This window comes from Indicator indicator, chromosome 1, assembly GCF_027791375.1.
Source record: "Indicator indicator isolate 239-I01 chromosome 1, UM_Iind_1.1, whole genome shotgun sequence".
NCBI classification, from domain to species: domain Eukaryota; kingdom Metazoa; phylum Chordata; class Aves; order Piciformes; family Indicatoridae; genus Indicator; species Indicator indicator.
In genome coordinates this window covers 91,631,553-91,659,100 of record NC_072010.1, presented here as the reverse complement: position 1 = coordinate 91,659,100, position 27,548 = coordinate 91,631,553, and the positions used below count along the sequence as shown (strand labels likewise).

Here is a 27,548-nt window from a genome sequence, read left to right as displayed (position 1 = left end):
ATTAAACTCGACATTCTTTATACTCACCAGAGAACTTTGTTCTCTTGAAACATCAGAACTGATTTTCTTTTTGAACATCTATTGTATTAAAAGCACTGGGGGTTTTGGAGATGACAGGCTTTCAAAAATATTCTCCTTCTGTACACCACCCAAAAATATGTGGTTGCTAAGAACTAGGGAAAGACCTGCTCCACCTCCTCCAGCCTGATGGATCAAGCTCAGGGTGGGAGTGAAATTCTGCTCTGGCAAAGCCCCAAGTTATATGGCACTAACACAACTGGCAAAGGAAACATGAAGAAAACATATCTGAAGCAACTGGAAGAAAACTGGAAGTGGAGGAGAGAAATCTGAGGAGGAGGCACAAACCACTCTTCCCCCTCTTGTTTCCCTTGAGCTATTCAAGCCTAGTAGCACGGTTATTGTCGTATCGGAGCAGTGTCCCATTTAATTGGAGATGGAGGCATTGAAGTGCCTCTGAGCAAGCTTCCAGCTACAGTACACTTCAGAAATGTTCCTTTGCTTTTCCTCAGAGCTGGCCTGTGAGGTAAGCAGGGAGTTAAACCCACTGTCCTTGTGAGGAAGGGGGAGGCAACAATAATCCTTGTGCTAGGTTACACAGCCAGTAGGCAGCACAATGAGACTTCCTTGCACCATCCTTCTGCTTAGGTGCCACATGACTAGAGACAGAGAACAAGACAGTTGCCTGCTCTGACTGACACAGAAGTTGGGTTTCACTGGCTGTAGCTCCCAGGCAGGCTGTCACTGTTGAAAGCAAATTAGATCAGCTGGGCATCAAGTGATACCTCCCCATCGGTTTTCACCACCCACTGCTGCCAGCTTGACACTTCTCTTTCGCGCCGCATGTGCCAACTGTCTGACAAAGCCAGCTGCAACATCTACTGGAAGGACAGGAAGAACCACCACAGGTAGGGAGAGGAGGTGGGGGTTTGGCTCAGGGTTGGGGTGAGGAGACCTTTCCCTGCCTTAGTCCAGGCAGAAGACGGGGTTCTCCAAGAAGACTGCCAGCTTGCTGGCCACCAGGTCCAGGTCACTGGTGTTGGCATATTTGAGCAGATTGGTGTTCTTGACAAAGTAGTGCTTGAGGAAGTGCTGGCTCACGCACTTGTGCAGCTTCTGCACCAGCCGCAGAAAGGCTTTGGGGAAGCAGCGCCAATCCTTGGTGCGTGGGTATTTTTCACACGTCCAGAATAGCACTGTCTGCAGGAAGCAGATGGGAGAGGAGAGGTGTTAGAGGTTCTGTTGAGGGCTCACAAGCTTACCAAGTCAGTTCTACTGCTGGTAAATGGTTGACAGCCTTAGAAATCAGAGACAGTTGCGTTGCTGTCTCCCGGTCTTAACATTTCTGCGGGAGGGAGGGAACACAACTAAAGCCTCGTCTGGGGATCAAGCAGAACAACTCAGGACATTCTTGGTTAGGATCTCTCCCCAGAGGAACCCCACTCCATTGACTGCAGGAGAGGCCTAGGGAAAACGGTCTTGGCCTATTTGCCATCCTCGGCAGGAGTCTCTGTAGAAATGCCAGGCATTTTAGGCTGTAGGAAATGGCCTGTTGTACAGTAGGTGCAAGAAGGGAGACAGTTAACAGATCAGCGCAATTATGTGCTAACTCCAGCTGTATTTGTGCTGAAGCTCTTCACAGATCTGCAGCCCAAGACTGAGAATCCTAGGGACTACTGCAGGTACAGGTCAAAGGAAGTTCTCCTCCAAATCTGCTCTGCCCTAGTGAAGCCGTATATGGAGTATTGTGTCTAATTCTGGGGTCCCCATTCCAAGATAGAGAGGGAACTACTGGAGACAATCCAATGGAGTGCCATGAAGATGATGAGGGGACTGGAGCATCTCTTATACGAGGAGAGGCTGAGAGACCCAGGGCTCTTTAGCCTGGAAAAGAGAAGACTGAAAGGGGACCTTATCAATGCTTATCAATATCTAAAGGGTGGAAGTCAAGAGGATGGGGGAAGGCTCTTTTCATCGGTGCCCTGTCACAGGACAAGGGGCAATGGGTACAAACTAGAACACAGGAGGTTTCACTTGAACTTCAGGGAAAACTCCTTTACTTTGAGGGTACCAGAGCCCAGGACCAGGCTGCACAGAGAGGTTGTGGAGTCTCCTTCTCAAGAGACTTTCAAAACCCACCTGGACGCATTCCTGTACAACCTGCTCTAGGTGAATCTGCTTTAGAAGGTGATTTCCAGAGGTCCCTTCCAACCACTACCATTCTGTTATTCTGTGGATCAACACAGTTCTGGATTAAGTGCAGCCTGCTGTTTTCTGACGTGATACTTACAGCATGTGCAATATTCTATTGCCCCTAAGTTTATTTTACATAATTTTACATTTGAGAAATCCAGAGTTAAAATAACAAAATGCCTATGATTACTGCTCTGACATTATTATTTTTTTATTACAGTAGTATTTATGCTCATTTTTTCAGAATTTCCTAAGACTGAATCATAAAATCATTTTGTTTGCAAAAGACATTTAAGATCATTGAGTCCAACCAGCATGTAACTCTGAAAGTCTGGTGCTAAACCATGTCCCTCAGCACCATATCTCTATGGCTCTGAAACACCTTCATGGGTGGGGATTCAACCATCTCCCTGGAGAGCCTGTTCCAGCCTTTGAGAACCCTTTCAGTGAAGAATTTTCTTCTAATACCCAATCTAAACCTTCCCTGGTGAAACTTGAGGGCATTTCCTCTTGTCCTATCACTTCTTACTAGGGAGGAGAGACTAACGCGGTCCTCACTCCAACCTTCTTTCAGGTAGTTGTAGAGAATGAGAAGGTCTCCCCTCATCCTCCTTTTCTCCAGACTAAACAACTCCAGTTCCTCAGCTCCTAATCAAGACCTGCTCTCCAGACCCTTCACCAGTTTAGTTGCTCTTCTCTGGACCCATTCCAGCACCTAAATGTCTTTCTTGTAATAAGGGTCCCAAATGTGAACAGAGTACTCAAGATGTGGTCTCACCAGCACTGAGTACATATCCTGCTGGTCACACTAGTTGTAAGAGTAGAATTTTCCCTAGGTACTTGCATTTACCAATCAAAACAATTCTATGATTCTATACTGCTGACAAATTTCTTCCTAGACAGCTTTTGAAAAGTGGTCAGGCTTTTTATTTACAGCTGCAATAACCACAAAGACTTTTTTAATGTTGCCAGGGAACACAAGACATAGTGAGGAATTCAAGCTGTAACTCTGCAAGAGCTACTCCTTGGAGACTTGCAGAGCAGTTACCTTTTGTCACACTAATGCTGCTTCAGCAAGATCCACAGACAGCAGTTGCAATAAAGTTCCTGGAGGCAAGGCAAACAGACCACCTCTTCCAGTCAGATGTCACACAGCTCATCTATCCCCAGCTGTCTACCAGAAGCATAGAGTTAGCTTTCAAAGTGCAACTAAGTCTTTTCGGACTTCCTGGTCTTGGATTTCATTCCTACGGAGGTACGCTTAGTGAGTGTGTTTACTTGGCCCTCTAAGGCTTTCAGAACTTCTGGGGACAGGAGTTCCTCTGTCATAAAGGGCCTTTTTCATGTGGAGTCTTTTTAAATCATAATTGTTAGATGCCTCCAACAGGGAAAACATCATAATGTGAAGAAACCCAACACTAAGCCTCTGCTCAACTGCTGGTTTATCCACTGCTTGTTTCTCTCTCTTGTTTTCTTTTTTTTTTTTTTTTTCCTTTATGAAAGCAACATTGAAGCATTCCTTTTCCTGGTAAGCCAATCCTCTCTTGCAGTAAAAGCCTGAAATACATTTAAAGAACTGAAGAGCTTTTAAAGAGCTTTTTATCTTGATCAAGAGTCTGTGCAACAGCACTTTCTGCTCCTCTTCTCCGTAAGCCAGAGAAAGAGATTGTTACTAATGGTTAAATGGTTTTCCACTTTGTCCTACCCATGACAGGTTTTCCCACCAGGTTGTTCTAACAAGCACCAGGAAGTTCTGCATTCTGCTAAGCTACAACCAGCCTTGTCAACTCTTTTTCAACTCTATCATGACTTAGATTAGTCCCATAACAATAACAGTTTTTGATGTTCACAACCTTTTATTTAGGAGAAATCTTGGCATTGCATCTGTTTTGGCTACCAAACAATTAGTAGCCTGAAGCTTCAATGTGGGAGAAGAACAACCTTTCCCTGGAAGCTCCAAGAGGATGGAGGCCCAGAAAACAGAATTGTTCTGCTGTCTCATAAATGGTGCTGCCTGTGGTCCACACGCTGTCAGATATGGGGACAGTCATAGCAGAACCTTCTGTCTCTTCTTCATCAATGTTATTTGAAGCCATCTTGAATCCTGAATTATGTACAGGGAGGATCCTACCACCCCTTTACCTCTTTCTTCCCTTCCCATCTCAGGTGAAACAATACCAGAACTGCCGTCTGCACCTCATTCATGAGATAATATTCACCTAAGAGAATTTTGTTTGGTGTAAATCCACAAAGGCACAGTTTTCCTCTAGACAGAGAGATGGAAATGCATGGCTGGGATAGTCAAGAAGCAGGAGGAAATCATGCAGTCAAAGACAACATTACCTACATGAAGTTAAAATGAAGCAGGAGCCTCGACTAACATTATTTATGCTGCTGCAATCATAATGTTCCTCCAGGTTGATGTTTGGAACATATATTTACTAAACCTCTTGCCACTGTAAAGCAATGAAATGGTACTGCAGTTTTGATAGTCCCCTTGGAATCCACGTAGATGCTACAGTGACTTACACCATGGTATTTTGACATGAGTGCATGGAAGCCACTGCAACAGATAGTGAGATTGTATCTTGGTATCATGGTGATGCCTACCTGAAGGTGGTAAGCTGTGATGACAGGCTTATTTCCAGCACACCAGACATCTTCCTTCATCTGCCTCATGACCCTGAAGCACTTCATGCGACAACCACCATCTTCATCAAGTCCTTCCATGAGTATATGCTCAGCGCGGGAGAAGCACAGCTGCCAGTGGTAATTGGAGCGGGCCAGAAGGTCAAACCCAAGAGACTGTGAACAAAAGGGGAAGTGTGACTTCAAACCAGAGGCAAACTTCTCTGAGCAATGCAGAGAGACGTTACAGGGAGGATGTGTGGCATCTCACAAACACACTTTTGTGTGTTCCAAACACACTTTTGGGTTAGCAGAGGCAGCAAACATGAGTCATGCTCCCTTCCTAATTCTGAGCCAAACAAGCATGCAGTTTGGTTTGTTTCCTTGTGTGCTGAACCCTGTTAGTTCCAGGAGATTCAGGTAGAGCACCAACAGCGCTACAAAAAGGAGCAGCTCTGCAGGCACTTTCATGTGGAGCAGGAGATGATGCATAAGAGGGGAGCAGGACTGGAAGGCAACACAGGACCTGCAGCAACATGGCAACTGAGGTTGTCAGAATCCAAGCATGAAGGGAAAAGACGGGATGAGGCTCAAGGGAAACCTACAAGATAGCAGTCCATTTGCAGAAGGCTTACATGAAGCAGACCAGAAAAACAAAAATTATGTACATCAGCACCAGGCTAGACAAGGCAGAGCTGTCCATGAGAGACTCATGCAATAAACAGTTAACTCATTTTTCCTTCCATAGAATTCACTACCAGAGTGTGAGTGGGGGGGGTGTCCTGGTTTCACTGGTTTTTTTTCCAAGCAGCTGGTATAGTGCTGTGTTTGGGACTTAAGGTGAGAATAATGCTGACGGCACACTGATGGTTTAGTTGTTGCTAAGCAGTGTTTATATTAAGTTAAGGACTTTTCAGCTTCTCATACTGCCCTCCCACACAGACAGGGCAGCTGGCCTAAAGCAGTATTCCATACCATATCATACCATTCCCTTTATATGAACTAGGGGGAGCTGGCCATCACAAAATCACTAAATGGTAGGGTTTTGAAGGGACCTCTGGAGATCTAGTGCAACCCCCCTGAGAAAACAAGGCCTGCTAGATCAGCTTGCACAGGAACATGTTTTTAAGTTCTCCAGAGATGGAAACTCCACAACCACTCTGGGCAGCCTGGCCCAGTCCTTTAACACCCTCAAAGAAGTTTTTCTTTAAGTTCAGGTGAAACCTCCTGTGTTCCAGTTTGCATCTGTTGCCCCTTTTCCTACCACCGAGCACCACTGAAAAGAGCCCAACCCCATCCTATTGGCCTCCACCCTTTAGATATTGATAAGCATTAATAAGATACTCTCTCAGTCTTTTCTAGGCTAAAGAGCCCCAGGGCCCTCAGCCTCTCTTCATAAGACAGATGCTCCAGTCCCTTCATTACCTTCACAGCCCTCCATTGGACTCTCTCCAGCGGTTCCCTGTCCCTCTTGAACTGGGAAGCCCAGAACTGGACTCAAGGTGCATCCTCAGAGGGCAGAGAGGAGCAGAGCAGAGAGAGAGAAGAACCTCACTTGACCTGCTGGCCACATTCATCTTAATGCACCCCAGAATACCATTGGCCTTCTTAGCCAAAAGGGCACATAGCTGGCTCATGGGGAACTGGTTGCCCACAACAAGAGGCACCATGGCTGAGGAATCAGCTGAGCCCAGCTGGTGGTGTTAAGCAGTTGTGGTAAGCAGTTGTACTGTGCATCACTTTGATTTGTATGTTCTATAATAATCATTATTACTATAGCTATTTTCCTTTCCTTTTCTGCCCTGTTAAACTGTCTTTATTTCAATCCATGAGTTTTACTACTTTTTTTTTCCACACATCCCCCCCCCCAATTCACTCCCTCATCCCACTGGGTGGGGGGCATAAGCAAATGGCTGCAAGGTGCTCAACTGCCATCTGGGGTTAAACCATAATAGGGGGTTGGGGGGCAGGGGGAGAAACAATAAATTCTGACAGAATACTTTGAAATGTTATTTCTTTAGAGAATATGCCTTCCAACCATGCTGCTGCCTGCCATCACCACAAGGTCCTTCACTTGGGAAATCACTGTCAGACAGCTGTGAGGTAAATTCTGGCAGAGTTAAAGAGTGCTTTTTAACTTGTTCACCTTGATGCACTGCACTTTTTCCTGGGAAGGCCAACGCTTAAGGCAACGAGGCCACTGGGCTTTCTCAGGCCAGCAAGTTGGGATCTCCACAGCAGGGACTAGCTCCACCTCCACCTGGGACTCTGATGTTTCCACAGCCACCCGGACCACAGAGCTGAAGCTCTCCAGCACAGTCACTTTACCTGTGAAGGAAGAGCAAGAGAAGATAATGAAGAGGAGAAGGTCCTCTTCCACAAGCCAAGCAAGATGCTGTCTAGGGTCTTGCAGTTCTATTCTTCTGTCTTAATAGTTTCTCTTCAGTGCCCTAGGCAGAATACAAGGAAGAAAATTTATCACCAAATCATATAATACATTGGGTTAGAAGGGACCTTTAGAGGTCATCTAGTTCAACTCCCCTGCAGTAAATACAGACATCCCAAACTAGATCAGGTTGCTCACAACCCCCTCTAGCCTGACCCTGAATGTCTCCAGGGATGGGGCCTCCACCATCTCTCTGGACAACCTGTTCCAGTGTTCTATCACACTCATAGTAAAGAATTTCTTTCTAATGGTCATCACATTAATCTACTCTGGAGAATGAAAACAGGAAGCAGATGAAGGAACAACTAGGTTCTCAATTTTATACTCAGTTATCTTGCTTTTGTTTTCTTCCGTGGGTCCTCTCAAATCCTTAAAAATATAAATAGACCACTGGTACAACCTGATATTTCTAATGGCATAGTTCAACAAGGAGACCACTGCAAATTAAAGGGGACCAGATGAACATATCTAAAGATCTCCTTAATTCTTCAGAGAACCTGTGATCAGACTAAATGGTTTATCATTACCAGTCATTCAGAATGTTTTGTGGAATCTCCCTAAGTTTTATTTCTGGAGATGCACTTCCATAGAAGACAATGCTGGAGTTTATAGCCTGTTGTGTGAAGCAGACATACAGAAAGGGCTAACAGCTGTCAAAAAAGAGTAAGCCCAGTGGGGACTGGAAAAAAAAAATGTCTTCTCAGTGAAAGTAGAGTGGCCCATCTCAAGGAACAACATGCTCGGAGAGTGTAGAAAGGAATGAAAGCTGCAAGTAAGGGACTTAGTGAGATGTTTCCTGCTGGTCCAGCTGTGTTCATGGAAGGTATTCCTGAACGCAGCTTTCCATTACTGTGGCAGGATCACTGTCCCTTCAACTTCACTAGATGAGCCAATTGCCTGATCATGCTCTACTTCACTGCTGTGAAAGACAGAGCAGATTACCATAAGCATGTTAGATAACAGTGTGTTAACCCACTTCATTTTGAATGGCACAGGCTAAGCAGCAATTCCACAAGGAGCCCACACACCAGACTTGAAGGGACAGTGATAAATGTCTTCTGCCTTTACAGAGGAAATACCTGCCTACTCCCAGTGGTAGCTTAGCACATCCTCCAGGAAGCGCAGGGGTGAATTACCTTGCAAATAGTGAAGTACCTCCCACCCAGAACTTCATAACATTCAGTAAAATTTACATATTAGTCTGCTGAGCCATGCCTGACACCAAAGCAGGAACTGTACTGCTCCCAAGACCACAGCAGGGCTCCCAAGAAGTTGAAAAGCCTTAGAGCAGCCACTGTGGCAGCATTTAAATACATTCACAGCATTTTCAAATGCATTGCTTTGGAATTGGGCTATCTGGTTTTTCACCAATGCAAAGTGAGACACCTAAAAGCTCTGTTCTTTTCTGGTGCTCAAAGAGTTAAAAATAGGGAAGCAAGGAAATCAGGGAATTTTTTCTGTAAGTTTAGTTGTACCGTGTGATGAATGAAGTTTGTTCTTCACAGAAATGAACAAAAATGGTAATTACTTCTCCTGATTCCATCTTAGCTCATCTCCTCTGTGTCAGTCTTCTTCCAGCTGGCCTTACAAAAAAAGGCAGCTGAATCATCAGCCCAAACATCGCTCCCTGGGTCCCTTGGTAGTGGCTCTACAACTCGAAGTACTGCTGCTAGACACAACGGCAGGTTTTCACTGCAGCACAATCACTTTCACATAACTAAACCCTCAGATGCAAGCCTATTCCATCTGGTCTTTTCTGTGAGCCTCAAAGGCAAAATTTCATTCCCATCAACCTTTCTGTAATAACAAACATATTTCCTGGAAGAATGCAATGATGTAGCTGAGCTGGACTTCAACATGTTTTCTTTTATAACTAAAATTCAGAGTGCAATGAGATGAGTGGAAATGGCTCCTATTTCTTTGGAATACAGAAGACCCATATCAGGTTGCTGCTGAGCAATATCATCCTGGACACATGCTATGAGAAGAGGCACCACAGTCTGGATTTGATCACGTCACAGTATCTTAATGTGAAAAGATGGGCACAGACCATTCAGCTTGGACTAAGCCAAGTGTTCATTAGCTGAAGTCTGTCACATGCCTGTAGGATGCTAAGAATTCAGCACTGAGGATGACTGTTCAGGCAGCATCTTGCTACAGATGTGGCCATTATGAACACATTGGGTTGCTCATAGAGGGATCATCACCACTACTGAAAGCTAACTTCCTGAGTCCAGTTCTTCTGAACAGGACTGGAGGAGCCTGGACAGTGAGGAAAAGACTACTTGTCCAACATTGCTTAAGTAGAAATCCTTTTACTTTGTTCCCACTACCCCATGCTGGAAAGCTATGACCAGTTAAAGTTTCCCCAGTGCATTATCTGCCCTATACAAATCTTCAAGCACTTTCACCTCAGGCTTATGCAACCTTCCTGTATCCAGTTTTCCTATACTATCTTATTGTATTGAAGGTGCTGTAGTGGAAAAATTTGTTTCCCTAACAAATTCCTAAATGTTCTGAAAATCTGAGTTGCATGTTGGTTAAACTGTCAAGGTGATGTTGCTGGACAGCTCACCCAAATTCCCAAGACAGAAGCGACATCTTGGGTACAAAGAGCCCAAGAACTACTTAGAGAATCATTAAGGTTGGAAGATCAAGTCTAACCATCAACCCAACACACCCATGCCCATTAAACTATGTCCCAAAGTGCCATGTCTACATGTTTTTTGAACCAGGAATGGTGACTCCACTATTTCCCTGGGCAGCCTGTTCCAATGCTTGACTACTTATTTCTACCTTCAGTGCAGGCCTACATGCATTGCTGCAATGGGCTAAAGGCTCTCTTTCTTTGGAAAGGTTTGCTGTCTTTTAACTTCTGGTCACATGAGCCAAACAAAGACTTTGTGTGTGTGATGGTTTCCCTCTATCAGTTGCAGAAGACAACCAGTTCCCCTTGTATCTATCCCGACTAAACTCACTGGAGAGATTACAGGAGGTAATTGACTTCTCCACCAGCTCCCGGAAGACGATAAGGATTTTGGCTGGAACCAGATCACCTTCGACGTTCACATCCTTTTCATGCCACTGCTGAAGGCTCTTTGAGAACTGCTCCACCTCTAGCCATTGATGCAATTCCTCAGGGTCTCGCACGGAGGAGAGGAGCTTGGCTCCATGCACGGTGTAATAGCGCCAGTGCCGTACCTGGCATTCCCTGTACCCAGTCAGGCCACGCAGAGGGACTGTGATGAGGAATTGGCTGGGTGCTAAGACCTAGGAGAGTTCAGAGAGATTGAGAGAGGAGACAAGGGCAGATCCATGAGCCTGAATTAAAGAAAAGAGAGCTAAGGAAGTATAGGTAAAACTGCAGGCTTTGGAGAGAAGGAAAAGCCATGGTATGATGGGAACAACTGGATACAGCCAGGAGCAGTTCCATGCCTGTCTGAGGGTTACTTTGAAGGTACACAGACTGAAAGAAAATTGTCTTAGGAGTCTGATGTGACAGCCATGGCCCATAGAAGACCAGAAGCATGTGAACTGATTTGCTACCACACCTGCCACGGTTTTCCCTATTCCTTGTAATTTCTAATCTGCAACTGCATGAGATGCAACAACTAGCAGCTTCCAAGGAGTGGGAGGGCACCAGAGAAGAATTTTTGAAATCCAGCAAAAGGGAACAGAATAATGGGAGTTACTACCTCAGAATAGGTACTAGAGATAAGCCTAGAGCTCAATAGTATTAGTAACTATGACAAAAAGTGCACTTTTCTGATCTCTCTCAAAGTCCACTACAGCTACCAGTAAAATAAGGCTACAGCCCACTCATTTTACAAGTGTTTCACGCTGTATGACTGCCTTTGAAGACAGAGGCATGAGGCAAGTGACATGCCTGAGCCTCCACAAGCAGTGGCACTCTCAGAAATAAACTCAGCTCTTGGCCAGCCCTACAGTGTGAAACTGCATCTCCTGCTGAGCAGAAGCCAGCAACAGTGTAAGGATGGAAAAGGTAACTGATGGGTAACAAACACATGAGCTGGTTTGTTTGCAAGACAGTAATTGGCCTTACTTCGAGGATGACTATTTTCATAGATCTTTAGGATCATCAAGTCCAACCATCTAACTCCACCAAGTCTGATGCTAAACCATGTGCCTTGGCACCACATCTCTGAATCTTTTAAATACCTCCAGGGATGGGGACTCAGCCACCTCCATAGGGAGCCTGTTCCAGCCTTTGAGAACCCTTTCAGTCAAGAGGTTTCTTCTAATGCCCAATAAAACTAGTGCTGAATCAGTATTTGCAAAGAGTAAATAAGGTGTCACAAACACCATGAAACCTCTCTACTGGCCCAGGGGGTAGCTAGACACATCCAAACACTAGTTTGGAAGCATTTGGTGATGATGGCATTCAGAGAGGGTGTTCAAACTCTTTTCAGACTTTTATTGTGTTGCTTCAGAAGCTTTTCAACTCCACTTGCTAACGAGCCTAACTTGCACTGGCATTAACAAGGAGAAGCTGCTGTAGGAGCAGGATGTGAAGTGACAGCTGTTGCTGCAAGGTGGATACACCCGAGGTGAATCAAACACGCTTGTCACTCTCCTCGAATAATCCAAAACATTCTGTTGGCCTTCCTGGTAGCTTAGCTGATTTAAAATATTACTGCAGAGGTGTCAGGGCCCTGAGGGCACTAACAGCCTTTAGTGTCCCTAAGCAGCCTTTCTGAGGCTTCTACCTACACTTCTTGCCCATCGGCCTGGGACCTTCACTTCACTTCAGTGTTGGGCTACATCGCAGGAGTGCTGGTCTCCAGCTGCAGGACAGCTATGCCTGTGCCTGGCCATAGGCCTTGTTGTCAAAGAATCACAGAATGGTGAGGGTTGGAAGGGACCTCTGGAAATCACAGATGCATAGAATAGTCTGGGCTGGAAGGTACCTCCAAAGGTCATCTAGTCCGACCTCCCTGCAGTCAGCAGGGACATCCCCAACCAGACCAGGCTGCCTGGAGTGCTGTTGAGCCTTGCCTTGAATATCTCCAGAGAAGGGGCCTCAACCACCTCCCTGGGCAACCTGTTGCAGTGTTCCACCAACCTCATAGTAAAGAACTTGTTCCTAACATCCAATCTAAATCTGCTCTTCTCTAGTTTGAAGCCACTGCCCCTGTCCTGTCACTGCAGGCTTTTGTAAACAGCCTCTCTCCATCCTTCCTTCAGGGTGGCCCCCTTCAAGTACTGGAAAGCTGCTATTAGGTCTCCCTGGAGCCTCCCTTTTCTCCAGGCTGAACAACTCCAGCTCCCTCAGCCTGTCCTCATAGCAGAAGTGCTCCAAACCCCAGATCATTCTTGTAGCTCTCCTCTGCACCCACTCCATCAGGTCCATGTCCTTCCTATATTAAAGGCTCCAGACCTGGATGCAGTACTCCAGCAGAGCAGAGTGAATCATCTAGTCCAACCCCCCTGCTAAAGCAGGTTCACCTAGAGCAGGTTGCACAAGATGGCATCCAAGTGGATTTTGAATTAATCTAGAGATGGAGACTTCACTGCATCTCTGGGCAGCCTGTTCCAGTGCTCTGCCACCTTAAAAGTAAAAAAGTTCCTCCTCAAATTTCCATGCTAAAGTTTGCACCCATTGCCTCTCACTTCAGATTTAGCCAGCCACTATGGACTTGCCTGGCAATCAGTAAGTAGACTATATCTGACTGTAGTTACCATCTCTAGGCCTGATTTGGAGTCCAGTGAGTGCTCCTGGTTTGACTTCAGACCTGCCTTATCAGCACAAACTTGCCTGATGATCCAGAATCTTGGCTGACCCCAGCTGCTCTGCCTGGGGCCCATATTCAGGGACCATAAGGCAGGTGCTGCCATGTTGTCATGCTCCCCTCCCAGCTCCCTCTCCCACAGGGAGCAGCTGGTCATCTCCGCTCCTTGGCAAGAGATTTGAAATACAAAACATGGCCAGCAAGAGGTACAAAAATGGCAAAGGAAACACAAGAAGGCCCTTTTGTCAAATATAAACTGCCTAAAGACAAGAGAACACTGGAAGCATCGTATTTCAGACCAAGCTGACCTGTACAAGTCAGGTTTAGTGGGACTGAGAAATCCTGTGAGCACCTCATGACAAAGTGCTAGGCTCCATAAAGAAAAAAACACAACAGCTTTCATGCAGCAACTGCTCATCTCATTGCCTTGGCCACATTATATACAACCATTCCTTCCTATACCAAGGTGCTGGCTTGTACCCAACAGATTTTAAAGTGAAGAGCCATATATGTTTCTTCACTAGAAGAGGCTCCCCAGGAAGTGATGGAGTTACCATCCATGGAGGTGTTAAGGAAATATGTAGACATGACTCAGTGGCCATGCTGGTGTTGGGTTGACAGTTGGACTCAATGATCTTAAAGCTCTTTTCCAACCAAAATGATTCTATGGTTCTATAGTCCTGTGTCACACAAGTGCCTTGAAATATAAGTCACAAGGCTCCTACACCTGGGGCTTACCAGGAAACAGCAGAAATCACAAGTTTGGGGATGGCACTGTAAAGCTGGGCAGTGCTATCCTCTTGGCCTAAACAAATCCCAGTCCCACACCTATGCTGTATCACACAATCAACTTGTACATCATATGGAGGCCGCAGACCTCAGCCAAGTTTTCTTGTGAAGAAGAGCATCGGAGTCGGGGCTGTGTAACCTACAGCCAATTCTGTTGTATTAAAAACCTGCCTGCAGTATGTTGGACAAAGTAAATGCAGCCTTATTCCTGTAATTCTGCTCAAGATATCCCAGGGAGGCAGAAGCATTAGGTTAGGAGTAAAATATTTATGCTGTGAGCAAAAAAGCAAGTCCCTTGCAGAGGGGATGAAATAGTCATGAGAGGATCAGTTAGGTGGGTGAAGTTGTCTGAAGAACAAGGTGGGTGAGGAGGAAGCAGGCACACAGACTGGCAGACACCAGGTGACAGGAAAGCTTTGTACCTGGATGGATGGGTGGAATGGACGCTTCCCCCGAAGCATAGCTGACCACTTGGCCAGTAAAGCTGGCTGATCCTGAGGGAAGCAGAGAGGAAAACAAGAAGTACACAGAACAGAGAGAAAGCAAGTGCCAGGTCATTCATTCACAGAGCAAAGCTGCAAGCTTCCTTTGAGCCTATCTGTTAAAGGAAAACCCCACCACCCCCGTGACTGCAGAGATGAAAACTTGGCAATGCTGTTGGGCAAAGCTCTTCTAGGAACTACTCTGGACACTAACCATCTTGTTACACCTTACTGAAGCCTCCACAGCTTTTACATCAGCCCTGCACTGTTGACATCTGCAAAAATGGCCAGCTACAACTAAAACAAATGCTTAAAACTTTTGAAAATAAAATATTCTGGGGTTTTCCATCTATTTTTTTTTTAGGTTTTTAAAGGTATCAAATGTTTGTTCCCTGTGTTACAGAGAAACACTGAATATCTAAAGACTTTTCTTATATATTCCTCACCCAAGCCTGCATATTTAGAAGGAGGCTCTCAACCAATCTGGATCTCTCGCTGTTTTAAATTAATTCCTTTTAAACCAGGAGTTTTGAAAAGGCACTGAAAATTTAACTGACAGAAAAAAGATGCTGCAAAATTAAACACAAAATAATTAATACATTGGTTTTCCTTTGACACAAGTCTCCTCTAGGTTACGTCAGCAATGACAGTAAAGATTCTAATTTTTCAGAGGCAGAGGAGTCCAAGAAGAAAAATTTTCTCGTTAACCTATTCTTTGCTGCCCCATACCTACAAGACAAAGTTAGTCAGAGCCTCCTGACTTCCACAGATTTATAGCACTGGGTTCAGTTAAGCATGAATAGCAAATCCACCACTTCTTAAGAAAATACATTTAAAGGATTTCTTCTAAGCAGAAGTTGTTCATATCAGCCTACCCTAATATCAAATTACTGCTCAGAACAGATTGCCTTGGTTTTGTTCTGTTTTGTTTTCCAGAACAGCAATTTAACCTTGACCCTGGTCCTGTCAGACCTCATTAGCCAAGCAGGTTTGTTCCAGTATGAGATGTGGATGGCAGACTATGGCACTAAGGAACACGTGGACCAGGATGTGGCTCTGTTTTACATCACTCTGCTCATTCCTATTGGCAGGACCACATGCCCTGGGATATATGAAATTCCAGAAAAGGTATAAATCCAAGTGTGTGTGTTCCTGGAGCAATAGCCACATTTCAGACTAGATGATTATATTCTGTCTCCACCTCCATACCCTTCCAGCAGCCTAAGCTGCCTCATGCTTTTAGATGTTTGCTTTGTTTTGATCAATAACCAGCTGCACTCTAATGCAAAGGGTTGACATAGTTTAGAGTATGCAAGCTGGTTCAGATGAACTAGTTCATTTTCATCTGCAGTTGCCACTACTATGATTATTTTCTTATATCTCCACATGAGTTATGCTTGTCTGAAGTGGTCACAAGAAATAACCAGTCTTCTGTCACAGCTGGGACAGGATGTTATTATTCTAATACACAATGGTCTCAAATGGAAAGACTTTAAGTTTGTCCCTCTAACAAGCATATTTCTTCTCAGCAAAAAAGAAGTTCCAATCCATGACCAAGAAAAAACATATTTTCCTGATGGAACTTACTGAAGTTCGCAGCAGAAGAAGTAGTTTTGATTATTTTATTGTTTTTTTTTTTTAGTGAGTTGAGAGGTTTTCCACCTGTGAAAAATATGAGTCATAGCTTAGCAAGGCATGAGCATTTTTTGGTACTGCTGTACAAGTTTTTCTTTCTGTCTCTCAAAGAGCTTTGGCTTCTGCTTACAGATTGACAGCTCTGGCAATAGATGCTCTTTGTAAAAGCAGCAGCTGTAAAAAGAGGCTCTGCCTGATTTACCCAGCCCTCTCTGATGTTCCTCTAGTTGCAAGATGTCCATGAGTAAGTCCCTGTGATTCAGTCAGACACTAGTACTTTCACAGTGAAGTGTCAACACATCACCTGTGGTGTTTTGGGTGAGGTACCTGTCCACACCATATTTACACAATGGAGAAATCACTTACTGATTGCCTACAAGCTGCCTGAGAGTTTATCAGAGCTCTTGTTCATACCTTAATATTCTCATTATGAATGCCAGAGTTGGAGATAGCCTGGAATCGTGTGGCCTTATAGCTGATTTCTGCAGTCAGCTGCTGGATGATTTTCTGCACCTCCTCTACTGCTTTGGAAACCAGATAATGTCGTGGTTCCACCTGTCAGCCCCAAGAAAGACACATCATATTAGAGGTAACTCCAGTCTTTGTCTCCATCAGGAAACAGACAATCATCTTAAAGCCTCCTGAAACATTTGTACCTGTGGTGCCCTGGGAATAAAATTTCTTGTTCCTTGTGTGTTACAACCAACGTACCATGAGACAGAGATGGTAAACACCAAAGATGGCTAAGCATTAATTGATATTTCCATGCCAGTACCATCAGATGGAAGGGAAGATGGAAGATGAACTCATTACAAGGATAAATTTATTATCAGTCAGCTACAGTCTCATTCTTTATCCATTTGATGCAGAATTCCCAGTTATTCCCCTGCGTGTACTAACCATTCAGGATATGTTTTGTTCCCAGAGCTGACAAGACTTCAAGAATTACAGATAGTCTGTGCACTAGTCAGGTTGCAGGTATATGTGGTGGCATTTAGATGCCCACGTTATAGGTTAAAAATGTCATTACTGTCTTCATATCTGAAGTTCAGATGAGAATCTACTCCTAGATGGTGAGAAAGTATCTCTCCAAATCTGGTCGCCCTGGGGACTAGGTGTTTGTATGACTCAAAGGATAGTTCTTCAGTTCAAGAATTAGTAACATAATTATTTATTGAAAATTATTGCAATGCAAGGTTTGAGTCTTGGAAGGACCGAGATGAAGGATGGACAACTCAGAAAACTGTAAGATGAGCCTGAATCTTCACTTATGGCTAAAAATGAATGGAGCATAAAGGGATGGACAAAATCTGAACAAGGACTTTCAATAGGAGGAACATGAAGGAACCACGTTAGCAAAGGACATTTAAATACTTCCCAAAGATCCTTACACATTTACCAAAGAGAGAAGGAGATTTAGCTACTGTTAACGAAGTTCATGAACGTATTCCTCATTGCTTATTCATCCAGAATTACCTATGCAGAGTGCACAAAACTGCATGGCTGAAAATGAAAGCTCTCACAAAATTACACCTACTTGTCACCAAAACATTTCCATAGAGAAAACAAACTTTTCTCACCATCCCTTTCATGGTACTAGAATATTTCATCCTTTATAGAAAAGGAATCATAACTGTTTTCCATTTGGAAATTATTTCCCACTTTTGTGCCTTGCAATGTGTTGAGGAAAGCAGACTATAAAATAGGATCTAGGTAAGCACTGTGGTGAAATATTTCAGCCTTAGGAAAATGTTACAGCTCACTTAGAGTTACTCTTATTAGACAGTATTTTTTCATTCATGATTTTATTCTATTTTACTCCATTTCATAATGGGAAAAAAATGCTGGAATATCTCACGAAATGGAAAGCATAGTTCCAGCCTGCATGTGCTAATGAGATGTTATTTCAATCATGGCATATAGAGAAAGTGAGGTGACAGACCAATGGGTGAATTAAAAAATATCTGTCTCTAGTTCCATATGCATCTTTCTTAGAGGCAACCCCTGATGTGGTTTTGGTCTTGTTTTTATCAAGCTCAGACCACAGGACATGGAGAAAAGCAAAAATCTTTCCTTAGATTAAATGCTAGCAATTACAACTAGTCTCACATCTGGAATGCCAGATCAGGAGCAAAAATTCAGGACATCTGAAGAAGAGGACAAGCACTTTGAAAAATCAGGCTACCAACTGGGATCTCTGATAACATTCTGCACCAGAAACCTAGAAATCTCATTAGAAATACAGTTCTCAGGAGACTTCACCCAATCTTGCCTCAGAGATGAAGACAGCAGGCGAGCAAACTAACTGTCAAGTTTGGCACCCTTCAGAATCAACACCTAGTGTGGGAGACAGAAAATCTGGACAGAAAGAGCCTTACCTTGCTCTGGATGTAGATTTCTACATCTTCGTCTGTGAATGGTTTCATGGCAAGATGGTCTTCGCTGCTCTCTAAAGTGTGAATTCACTCCTCACTCATTCACCTACGCTCCGTGAGCCTTCTTGCCCCGTGAAGCTCAGGTCGCCTAATTCCTCTGTGGATGAAGAAGAGGAGAGAGAAGCAGGGAAGTATGGCTGTTTTCTGAATCACTTTTTTTCCTGGTCTGAGTTGTAAGGGTGATGTCCAGCCGCTTTGGAGAACGAGCTCCAGTTATTGTTTTCAAAGTTCAAACATTATTATTCATCTCATTACTTTTAGATGGTGGGTCTTGCATGCAGGCACACTCCAAAATATCCCAGCTACTGCTCTGTCTCAGGGCAGATCTGGAAGCGCCTTTCAGATTGCACTGCAGCTTCAGTAGGCTCATGTACAGCATTATTATCCTGCATGCCACAAGTACTTCCCTGCCTCACTAGCCCTTCACTAAACCATTTGTTAAACTCTCTCAGCTATCCCTTGGTGACTTCAATGCACCCACTTCCCGTCTGAAACCTCGTGGGTGTTTAATTTACACTCAGATCATTCATTTGGGTTGCAGTCTGAAGCCTCTGCTCCCTTCTCCTCCTCTCTCCTTATATCCCCTCTCTCTCTCCGGCTGTATTGACAGTAAATATCCAGCAGCCTGTCCCCTCCTGTAGTTTGCTTTGCTTTCTTTACAGTAAACAGACAGAAAGCTGTCTCTCATTTTCTGCCAGCAGCTCAGCTAACAACCCCATATGGATAATTCAGAGGGAAAAACAATTGATCAGGCCTCATTGATCCAGCGAGGGTTGGTGGCTTTTAGAAAAAAAAGGGTACATGGAAGGGAGTGAGAAAGGACAGAGATGAGATCCCATGCTGCTAAGTGCCTCTTATTAAGTGAGGTATGCTCCACTTCTGAGTGAAATCATTATTTCCTCTGGGAAATTGAACTTTGGCATCTCTTGACTGATTTATTACCTCTCCAGCAGCTGGCAAAAGGCAGCACTTGGGTAGGCACTAGGTAGTTACCACAGGGCAGACACTGTTGTTGCTAATTATCCTTTGCAGAATCACAGAGTGGTGGAGGTAGGAAGAGACCTATGGAGATCATCTAATCCAACCTGTCTGCTAAAGCAGGATCCCCTAAAGCAGATTACACAGGAATACATCCTGGTGGCTTCTGAGAGTCTCCAAAGAAGGAGACTCCACAACCTCTCTGGGCAACCTGGTTCAGTGTTCCAGCACTCTCCCAGGAAAGAAGTTTCTCCTTAAGCTCAAGCAAAACCTCCTGTGTTCCTATTTGTATCCATTCCCTGTTGTCCTATTGGTGAGCACCAGTGAAAAGAGCCCAGCCTCATTCTCACAACCTCCATCCTTTAGATATTCATAAGCATTGACAAGATTTCCTCTCAGACTTCTCCTGACTAAAGAGCCCCAGGACTCTCAGCCTTTCCTCCTCACAGAGATGTTTCAGTCCCCTTAGCATCTTCATAGCCTTCATTGGACTCTCTCCAGAAGCTCCCTGTCCCTCTTGAACTGGGGAGCCCAGAACTGAACACAATACTCCAAGTGCAGCCTCACCTGGGCAAAGTAGAGGGGAAGGAGAAGTTCCCTTGACCTGCTGGCCACACTCTTCTTCATGATGTTCCTTATTAACAGTCTAATACTAAGCACATTAATGGAGTACACATACATGCAGGGCACCTGATTCCCCAAATGTTGCTTCCGCCTTTGTCTTTTTGCTGAAGGACTTGAAGACTCCTTCACAAAGACATATGCCTTTACTTCCCAAAACAACTTCCATGGGACCTGGGCACTGAAAAATATGAGCCCTACAGTTTTTAGGGAGCCACACCTTGTCTTTGCTCACATACTGGCTATCTTTTACCTGTGTGTCTAGTAGTGTATGTGAGCTCTGCTAGGGAAGCCAGACAAAAGGCAGGTTCTGATAGAAGGTGAGTGGAACAATAGGTTAGGAAGAACTTGTACCGCAGATTGGATAGGATTAAGTCCAAGCAGAGCATGCAAGGGAGAAGAATGAGCCTTTTAAACAGTCAGATTCCATCCAAAGTCTGTCCCTAAAACATTTAAGTTAGCAGAACACGCAGAACACAACTTCCTTAACACTCCTGGTACCATAAAATCGTACCCAGAACCGCAGATGTATGTTAGGAAGCAAGGTGAGATGAAGGGCCTTTCTTGCATTCTTGCACAAGAAGGTACCTTCTTGTGACAACTGTCCAGAGTCACAGGTGCTGCAGACAAAGCAAGCAGTGATTTTGGCCATTTCCCTGGTATATAGTAACACACCTTATGTATATAATCTTTTTCTATTGGGAAGACTTCTCCAAGAGGGTCTGGATGTCCCCAGTCCCCCCTGCTCACAGTGAGGGAAGGTTGCATAAAGTCTTGGACAAGGACTGTCTTTTTGGTTGATGATCAAGCATATTTAAGTTCAAGTCTATGTTTATGCTGAAGTCCAAGGATTTAGCAACAGGTCCCACCTGCTCCTGTCATCCGAAGAGAAAAAATTACTCTCCTTTATCATCACTGTTAATAAAATGCAAGGGGAGATGGCAGAGGAAAAAGCAACAAGGAATCCAGTATCAAAGCAACATCAAACATCTCAAACATCTCAACTCCAAGAACTCCTTGCTCCAGTTGTAAGAATCTGCTGCTTCATCATTTCCTTGGACTTCAATGAATCCAAAGAAAGAAAGGGGAACAGCTACGAGAACTGAATGCAAGAGACCATAGCAGATCAACAACTGGCACTGAGCATCCATGGATTTTATTAGGCTAGAGGATGAGGGGAGTAGTATTTGACAGAAAACACTACAACCCACAAAGGCCCTTACACCAACAGCAAAACACACAGCTTAAGAGTGGCAATAAGTCCTTCTGTAATGGGAAAAGCAGCATGGTGGTATGGCAGACAGGAGCCAGTGTTGACCTCACTGAGATAAACAAACATCACCAGGACTCTCATTTGTTGCCTGAGGACCAGAAAGCACAGGACACAGGAGAAAGGGAGAGGCAGATGACCACGTATGAAGAGGGAATATTACTGTGGGAAAAACTTCCATTAGAAGAGAAGAATATGGAGAAAGGGGACTGCAGAAAGAGAGGAACATCTGCAGAGATAAAAGAGGACAAAGACCTGAAATGATATGAAGTTGTAACAAGGTGGGAGTCAGTCTCTTCTCCCAAGTAACTAGTGACTGGATGAGAGGAAATAGAATCATAGAATCAGTCAGGGTTGGAAGGGACCACAAGGATCATCTAGTTCCAACCCCCCTGACATGGGCAGGGACACCTCACACTACATCAGGCTGGCCAGAGCCTCATCCAGCCTGGCCTTAAACACCTCCAGGGATGGGGCCCCAACCACCTCCCTTGGCAAGCCACTCCAGGGTCTCACCACTCTCATGGTGAAGAACTTCTTCCTCACATCCATCCTGAATCTACCCACTTCCAGCTTTATTCCATTCCCCCATGTCCTATCACTACCTGATATCCTAAAACATCCCTCCCCAGCTTTCTTGTAGGCCCCCTTCAGATACTGGAAGGCCACAAGAAGGTCACCTTGGAGCCTCCTCTTCTCCAGACTGAACTGCCCCAACTCTTTCAGTCTGTCCTCAAAGGAGAGGTGCTCCAGCCCTCTGATCATCCTGGTGGCCCTTCTCTGGACACATTCCAGCATGTCCATATCCCTCTTGTAATAGGGGCTCCAGAACTGGATGCAGTACTCCAGGTGGGGTCAAGTTGCAGCAGAGTAGGTTTAGATTGGACATTAGGAGGAATTTCTTTATTGAAAGAGTAGGCAAGCATTGGAACAGGCTGCCCAGGGAGGTGGTGGAATCTCCATCCCTGGAGATGTTCAAAAAAACATGAAGACATGGCCCTTTGGGACATGGTTTATTGGCACGGTGGCATTGGGTTGATAATTGGACTTGATGATCTTAGAAGTCTTTTTGAACCTTTAAGGATTCTATGAAGAATCCAGGCTCCTCATATGAGATCCCTGAGCTGATGTGTTGTTACAGTGAAACCCTCATGTAACCTCAGTCAGTAGTCATGGATTTTGCAGCTCACCCCATTCAAAGCTCAGTTTTTCTAGATGACTTTTTGTTTTGTCTTTTCTCCAATTAACTACCAAAACTACAGAAGCAAACGCATGCTCCAGGTTAGTCCTTCTCAGAGAGCATCTATCTTGACAGTGCTAGTATTGGAAAGTAAGATTACAAATGGAGAAAATCCAAGAGACACAAGATCCAAAGGCTAATAAACAAGAAAGATATGGATGTGCTGGAATGCGTCCAGAGAAGGGCCATGAGGATGATCAGAGGGCTGGAGCTGAGGACAGGTTGAGAGAGGATGTTCAGTTTGGAGAAGAGAAGGCTCCGAGACCTTACTGTGGCCTTCCAGTATCTGAAGGGGACCTACAAGAAAGCTGGTGAGGGACTTTTTAGGGTGTCAGGTAGTGATAGGAGTAGGGGGAATGGATCCAAGCTAGAGGAGGGTAGGTCTAGGTTGGACATCATGAAGAAGTTCTTCACCATAAGGGTGGTGAGACACTAGAACATGCTGCCTGTGGAGGTGGTAGAAGCCCCATCCCTGGATGTTTTAAGGCCACATTGGATGTGGCTTTAGGTAACCTGATCTGGTGGAAAGTGTCCCTGCCCATGGCAGGGGGGTTGGAACTAGTTGATCCTTGAGGTCCCTTCCAACCCTGACAATTCTGTGATTCTGTGGAACACCATCTCCTGAGAAAACATTTTCTCTGAGTCTGCAGCAATTTAACGTCCTAGGAACACCAATAAGAGGGAGTGGAAAAAGGCTATTTCTTGTTCCCCACCCTTTGAGAAGCACAGAAGGAAAGAACATCTCTCCTGTCACTTAGACTCTCTTCCTTTCTCCAGGTCCAGGCATATTTTGTTCCTTGAAGAAGAACATTTGCTACCTTGCTTTTTGAGCAACTTACACAGTGCTAATGTTCTCTAAGCCATGACCTGCCACAGAAATGTGTCTTCACTGAGTATCAGCCAGGGCCATGTGGTCCCATCCAGTATTCCCACCTAGTGAACAAGTGTTAGCCTGACAGCCAAGTCAGTCATGGTCTGAACTGATGGAAAAGTTCACAACTGCTTCATGGAGATACAAAGCAACCTACTAAAGCCAATGACATGAAGGTGCAAACAGAAAAGGCCTCTTTGGTTTGAATTATCTCATGATCCATCAGGTATCATGGATCTGAGCCCTGTAAAGTGCCTCTGAGCTTTGTTAACTAATAAAATTAAATTCCCCAAATGTACTTGTATCTAAGGTGATTCCTAACTGAGATGAGAATTGGCTACTTTTCTGATATCTTTGATCCGTTTCCTTCTGATCCATTGATTTTTGAAAGAGGCTTAAGCCCCCAGTGGGGTCTGGGTATATTTCTGAAAGGCAGGATCACCCTCACAGTTCTTAATGAGGACACTGCAACCTTCCTTCCCTCTTTGGTCTCCCTCAGGATGTCACCAGCATCACTTATGTAGCTGACAGACAACCGACAGTCCCCCAAATTCTGCTAGATGAGCATCCATTGATTTATGCAGCTTCTCCAGTATTTTCAAGCCACACTTCAATATCTTGTATCCTCAAGTCATAGTTCCCTACCTGCTGATCTGCTCAAGTTCATCTGATATGATCCAGCTGATTTGTTGTATTTCAGTGTAAACCTCACAGCACCTTATAATGGAGTTTCGTTTTGTGGCTAATTTCTTTTGTCCCTGTGTCTTCATTTGCTTATTAGTATCCTAGTATGAGAATCATAGAACAGTTTTGGTTGGAAAAGACCTTTAAGACCATTGAATCCAACCATTATCTAACTCTACTAAGACTGGTGCTAAACAATGTCCCACATCTCACAGCATCACAGAGTTAAGTAGGTTGGAAAAGACCTTTGAGATCATCAAGTCCAACCTATCACCCAACACCATCTAATCAACTAAACCATGGCACTTAATGCCTCATCCAGTCTTATTCCAGGGATAGTGACTCCACCAACTCCCTGGGCAGCTCATTCCAATGGCCACTCACTCATTCTGTGAAGAATTTCTTCCTAACATCCAGCCTAAGCCTAAGCCTAAGCCTCTCCTGGTGCAGCTTGAGACTGTGTCCTCTCGTTCTGACACTGGTTGCCTGGGAGAAGAGACCAATCCCCACCTGGCTACAGCTTCCCTTCAGGCAGTTGTAGATGGCAATAAGGTCTCTCCTGAGCCTCCTCTTCTCCAGGCTAAACAACCCCAGTTCCCTCAGCTTCTCCTCATAGGACTTGTGCTCCAGACCCCTCACCAGCTTTGTTGCCCTTCCCTGGACACCTTCGAGCAACTCAACATCTTCCTTAAATTGAGGAGCCAGAACTGGACACAGCAGTCAAGTTGCGTGCCTCTTTTAAACACCTCCAGGGATAGGGGATTCAACCATCTCCCTGAAGTGTTGGAGAACCCTTTCAGTCAAGAAGTTTTTCTTAACAGCCAACCTAAACCTCCCCAATGTAATTTGAGGCCATTTCCTCTAATCATATCACTTGTGACTAGGGACAAGAGATCAACACCCATCTGGCTTCAACCTCCTTTCAGGTAATTGCAGAGAGTGAGGTCTCCACTCAGCATACTTTTCTCCAGACTAAACCCTAGTACCCTCAGTACCTTGTGCTCCTCACAAGACCTGTTCTCCAGACCTTTCATCAGCTTTGTTGCCATTCTATGGACCTGTTCCAGCACCCCAAAGTCCTTCATGTAGTGAGGGACCCAAAACTGAGCACAAGGTATGGCCTCACCAGTGCTGAGTGCAGGGGTACAATCACTTCCCCAGTACTGCTTGTCACACAAGAGGATTTCCTAATATCTGCAAAAATACTGAATTGGTATCTTCTTCATTCATGCCCTTGGCAATATCCAAAACTGAATATGCCTGTGGATCTGTGAAGCCCACACAAAAGTGGGGTGAATACATACCTTGAACAGCACTAGACTGGCTCTTGTACCTTCTGAAGGTGCCAATTACTAATGCTTTCCCTGCTTGTCTGGCTTTCCTTCCTTCATGCTTCATTCTCATAGATATGACAAATGTATTTCAAACCTACCACCAAAAATAATCCGAACTGTGAACTGTACAACGACAAACCCAAAATAATCACCAACATCACATCAATAAGAACAGTGATATTAACTGTATGGGCAAGTCCAACGCTGTGGCTTTTTCTGTTTGGCAACTATTTAGGAAAACTACTCACACGGAACAGTAAGCACGTGTTAAAGAGCCTCTGCTAAATCACACAAATGAGTCAGCCCAGTGTACCACTTCGGACTCACAGATGATCTGCAGTGCCAACAAATAAGCCCTGTTGAAGATGCTGCCTTCCAGATGAAATACTCCTTAATTTGCAGTTGCTAATGATGACCCATCACTTCTTGCTCTAATTACCAGAGGCATTAAGTCTGTTGCATTAGCTGAAGCATGTACTTGGGTCAAGAGAGACTACCAAACCAAATAATCCCAGAAGATTTAATAAGCTCTGACAGTTCTCTTGCCTTCTTAAACTGTCATCCCATTTCTCCCCATTAGTGGATTAAGTGACTGTACAAAATGAGTAATTGTAGCTTGGATCCCCTATAACATTCATGCCGTAACAGTCTTGAGAAGTGATGGTTCAGTACTGTCAGAACCTCCATTCAGAGGACACTAGCACAAAATAATCAGGCTTTTTAGGGGGCACAAGTTCTGTGAATGTATTTGTAGTGCTTTTCACTTTATCTTTTAACAAGTGGATATGGGCAAAGGGGATGCTTCAATGACAAAAGCCTGGGATGGACTACAGGGAAAAGAAAGTGCTGCTAATTCACTGTGACAGCATCAGAATCACATATGGATGCTAAATTGAAATGCTCTCCACTCATTCCCACCCCTCAACGATCAATACTTGGCAGGCTCAAAAATGCTCCAAATGCCTGTGCTGTTTGTTCTCCTTGCCACATGTTCTCACATTAGCCTTGGACCTGCACTTCATATCAATTAATTTAAAGGTTTATATCCTTTCCAAACTAAGCATAGCATTGGATCATGTCCAGTGGTTTATCAACCTTGACAGTTTTTTTCCATTTGTGTCCAGAGTAGCCTTTGCTAGAAATTAGTTTTCTGAATTTGGGAAGAGTTTTAAAACACAAAATTATTTACAACCTGAATCTTTCCAAAGAAAGTGATCCTGGAGGGAGCTGAGGACATGGGGACTTCTGAAAAATGCTGAGATTATGGTGCTCTTACTCACCACTGACCACCCTCAACTAATAAATTCACAAGAATCCAGTCAGCTTGTTGATAAGCAAGCCACCAGGCAGCAAACATAAGCCACATACCAGGATTTCTAGTATTGCTAAGATCACAAGCAACCAGTGGGGAGAGTTCCATTTTCGAGTTCATAGTGGTCAGCTCAGATGGTGGTCGGCTGGAGCAGAAAGCAGAGAGCCCTGGCAGCATCGGCTCTGAAGCTCCCAGGAATGCTGACTGGGATGCTGGACTTGAAAATTGGCACTTTGAGATTTAGACCCATGTATCACCCTCTGGGAGTTCACCAAAATAGTACATGCTCAGTGCATCATGATTTTAACATAAAACATTCTATCAGTCCATTCCCAAGCATCTGCAAAAGGTATTTTCCCCTCTACCACTACGTTTTATGCATCACTAAACTGCAATTTCTGATTTATTCTTTCAATCAGGATGTCCCATCATCTTGAAAAACTACCTGTGGTCAACATTCATGAAAACAGGAGCCTTTTAAGCACTTTTATTTATATGCATAGATAAAGGGCCTGATTGCCAAAAGGAAACACCCAATACCTAGAATCCATCACCGCTTTAAAACACTTGGTTAGAAGAACAGCATCTGGAGAAAACATGATGAGAGCACAATACAACTGGAAAAACCTTTAGCACTGGAATTCTTGGCAAGTGAAAAAATGCTGCCTCATTTTTGATCTCAGCATCACAGAATCACAAAATTACAGAATGGTAGGGGTTGGAAGGGACTTCTAGAGATCATCTAGTCCAACCTTGATGCTAATGGAGATTCACCTAGAACAGGTTGCACAGCAATACATCTGGGTGGGTTTGGAAGGTCTCCAGAGAAGGAGACTCCACAGCCTCTCTGTGCAGCCTGGTC

General features: G+C 44.5%; 1 protein-coding gene across 1 annotated transcript; it reads right to left on the bottom strand.

The window, feature by feature from the left end:
* Positions 1-984: 984 nt before the first annotated feature.
* MAB21L3 (mab-21 like 3) lies at positions 985-18,367 on the bottom strand. The gene is made up of 6 exons (XM_054389178.1): positions 18,320-18,367; positions 16,356-16,496; positions 10,264-10,555; positions 6,986-7,167; positions 4,822-5,016; positions 985-1,218 (listed from the first exon to the last, which is right to left on the bottom strand). Exons 1-6 carry the CDS (start codon positions 18,365-18,367, stop codon positions 985-987), a joined length of 1,092 nt encoding a protein of 363 aa, XP_054245153.1.
* Between the last annotated feature and the right edge of the window lie 9,181 nt (positions 18,368-27,548).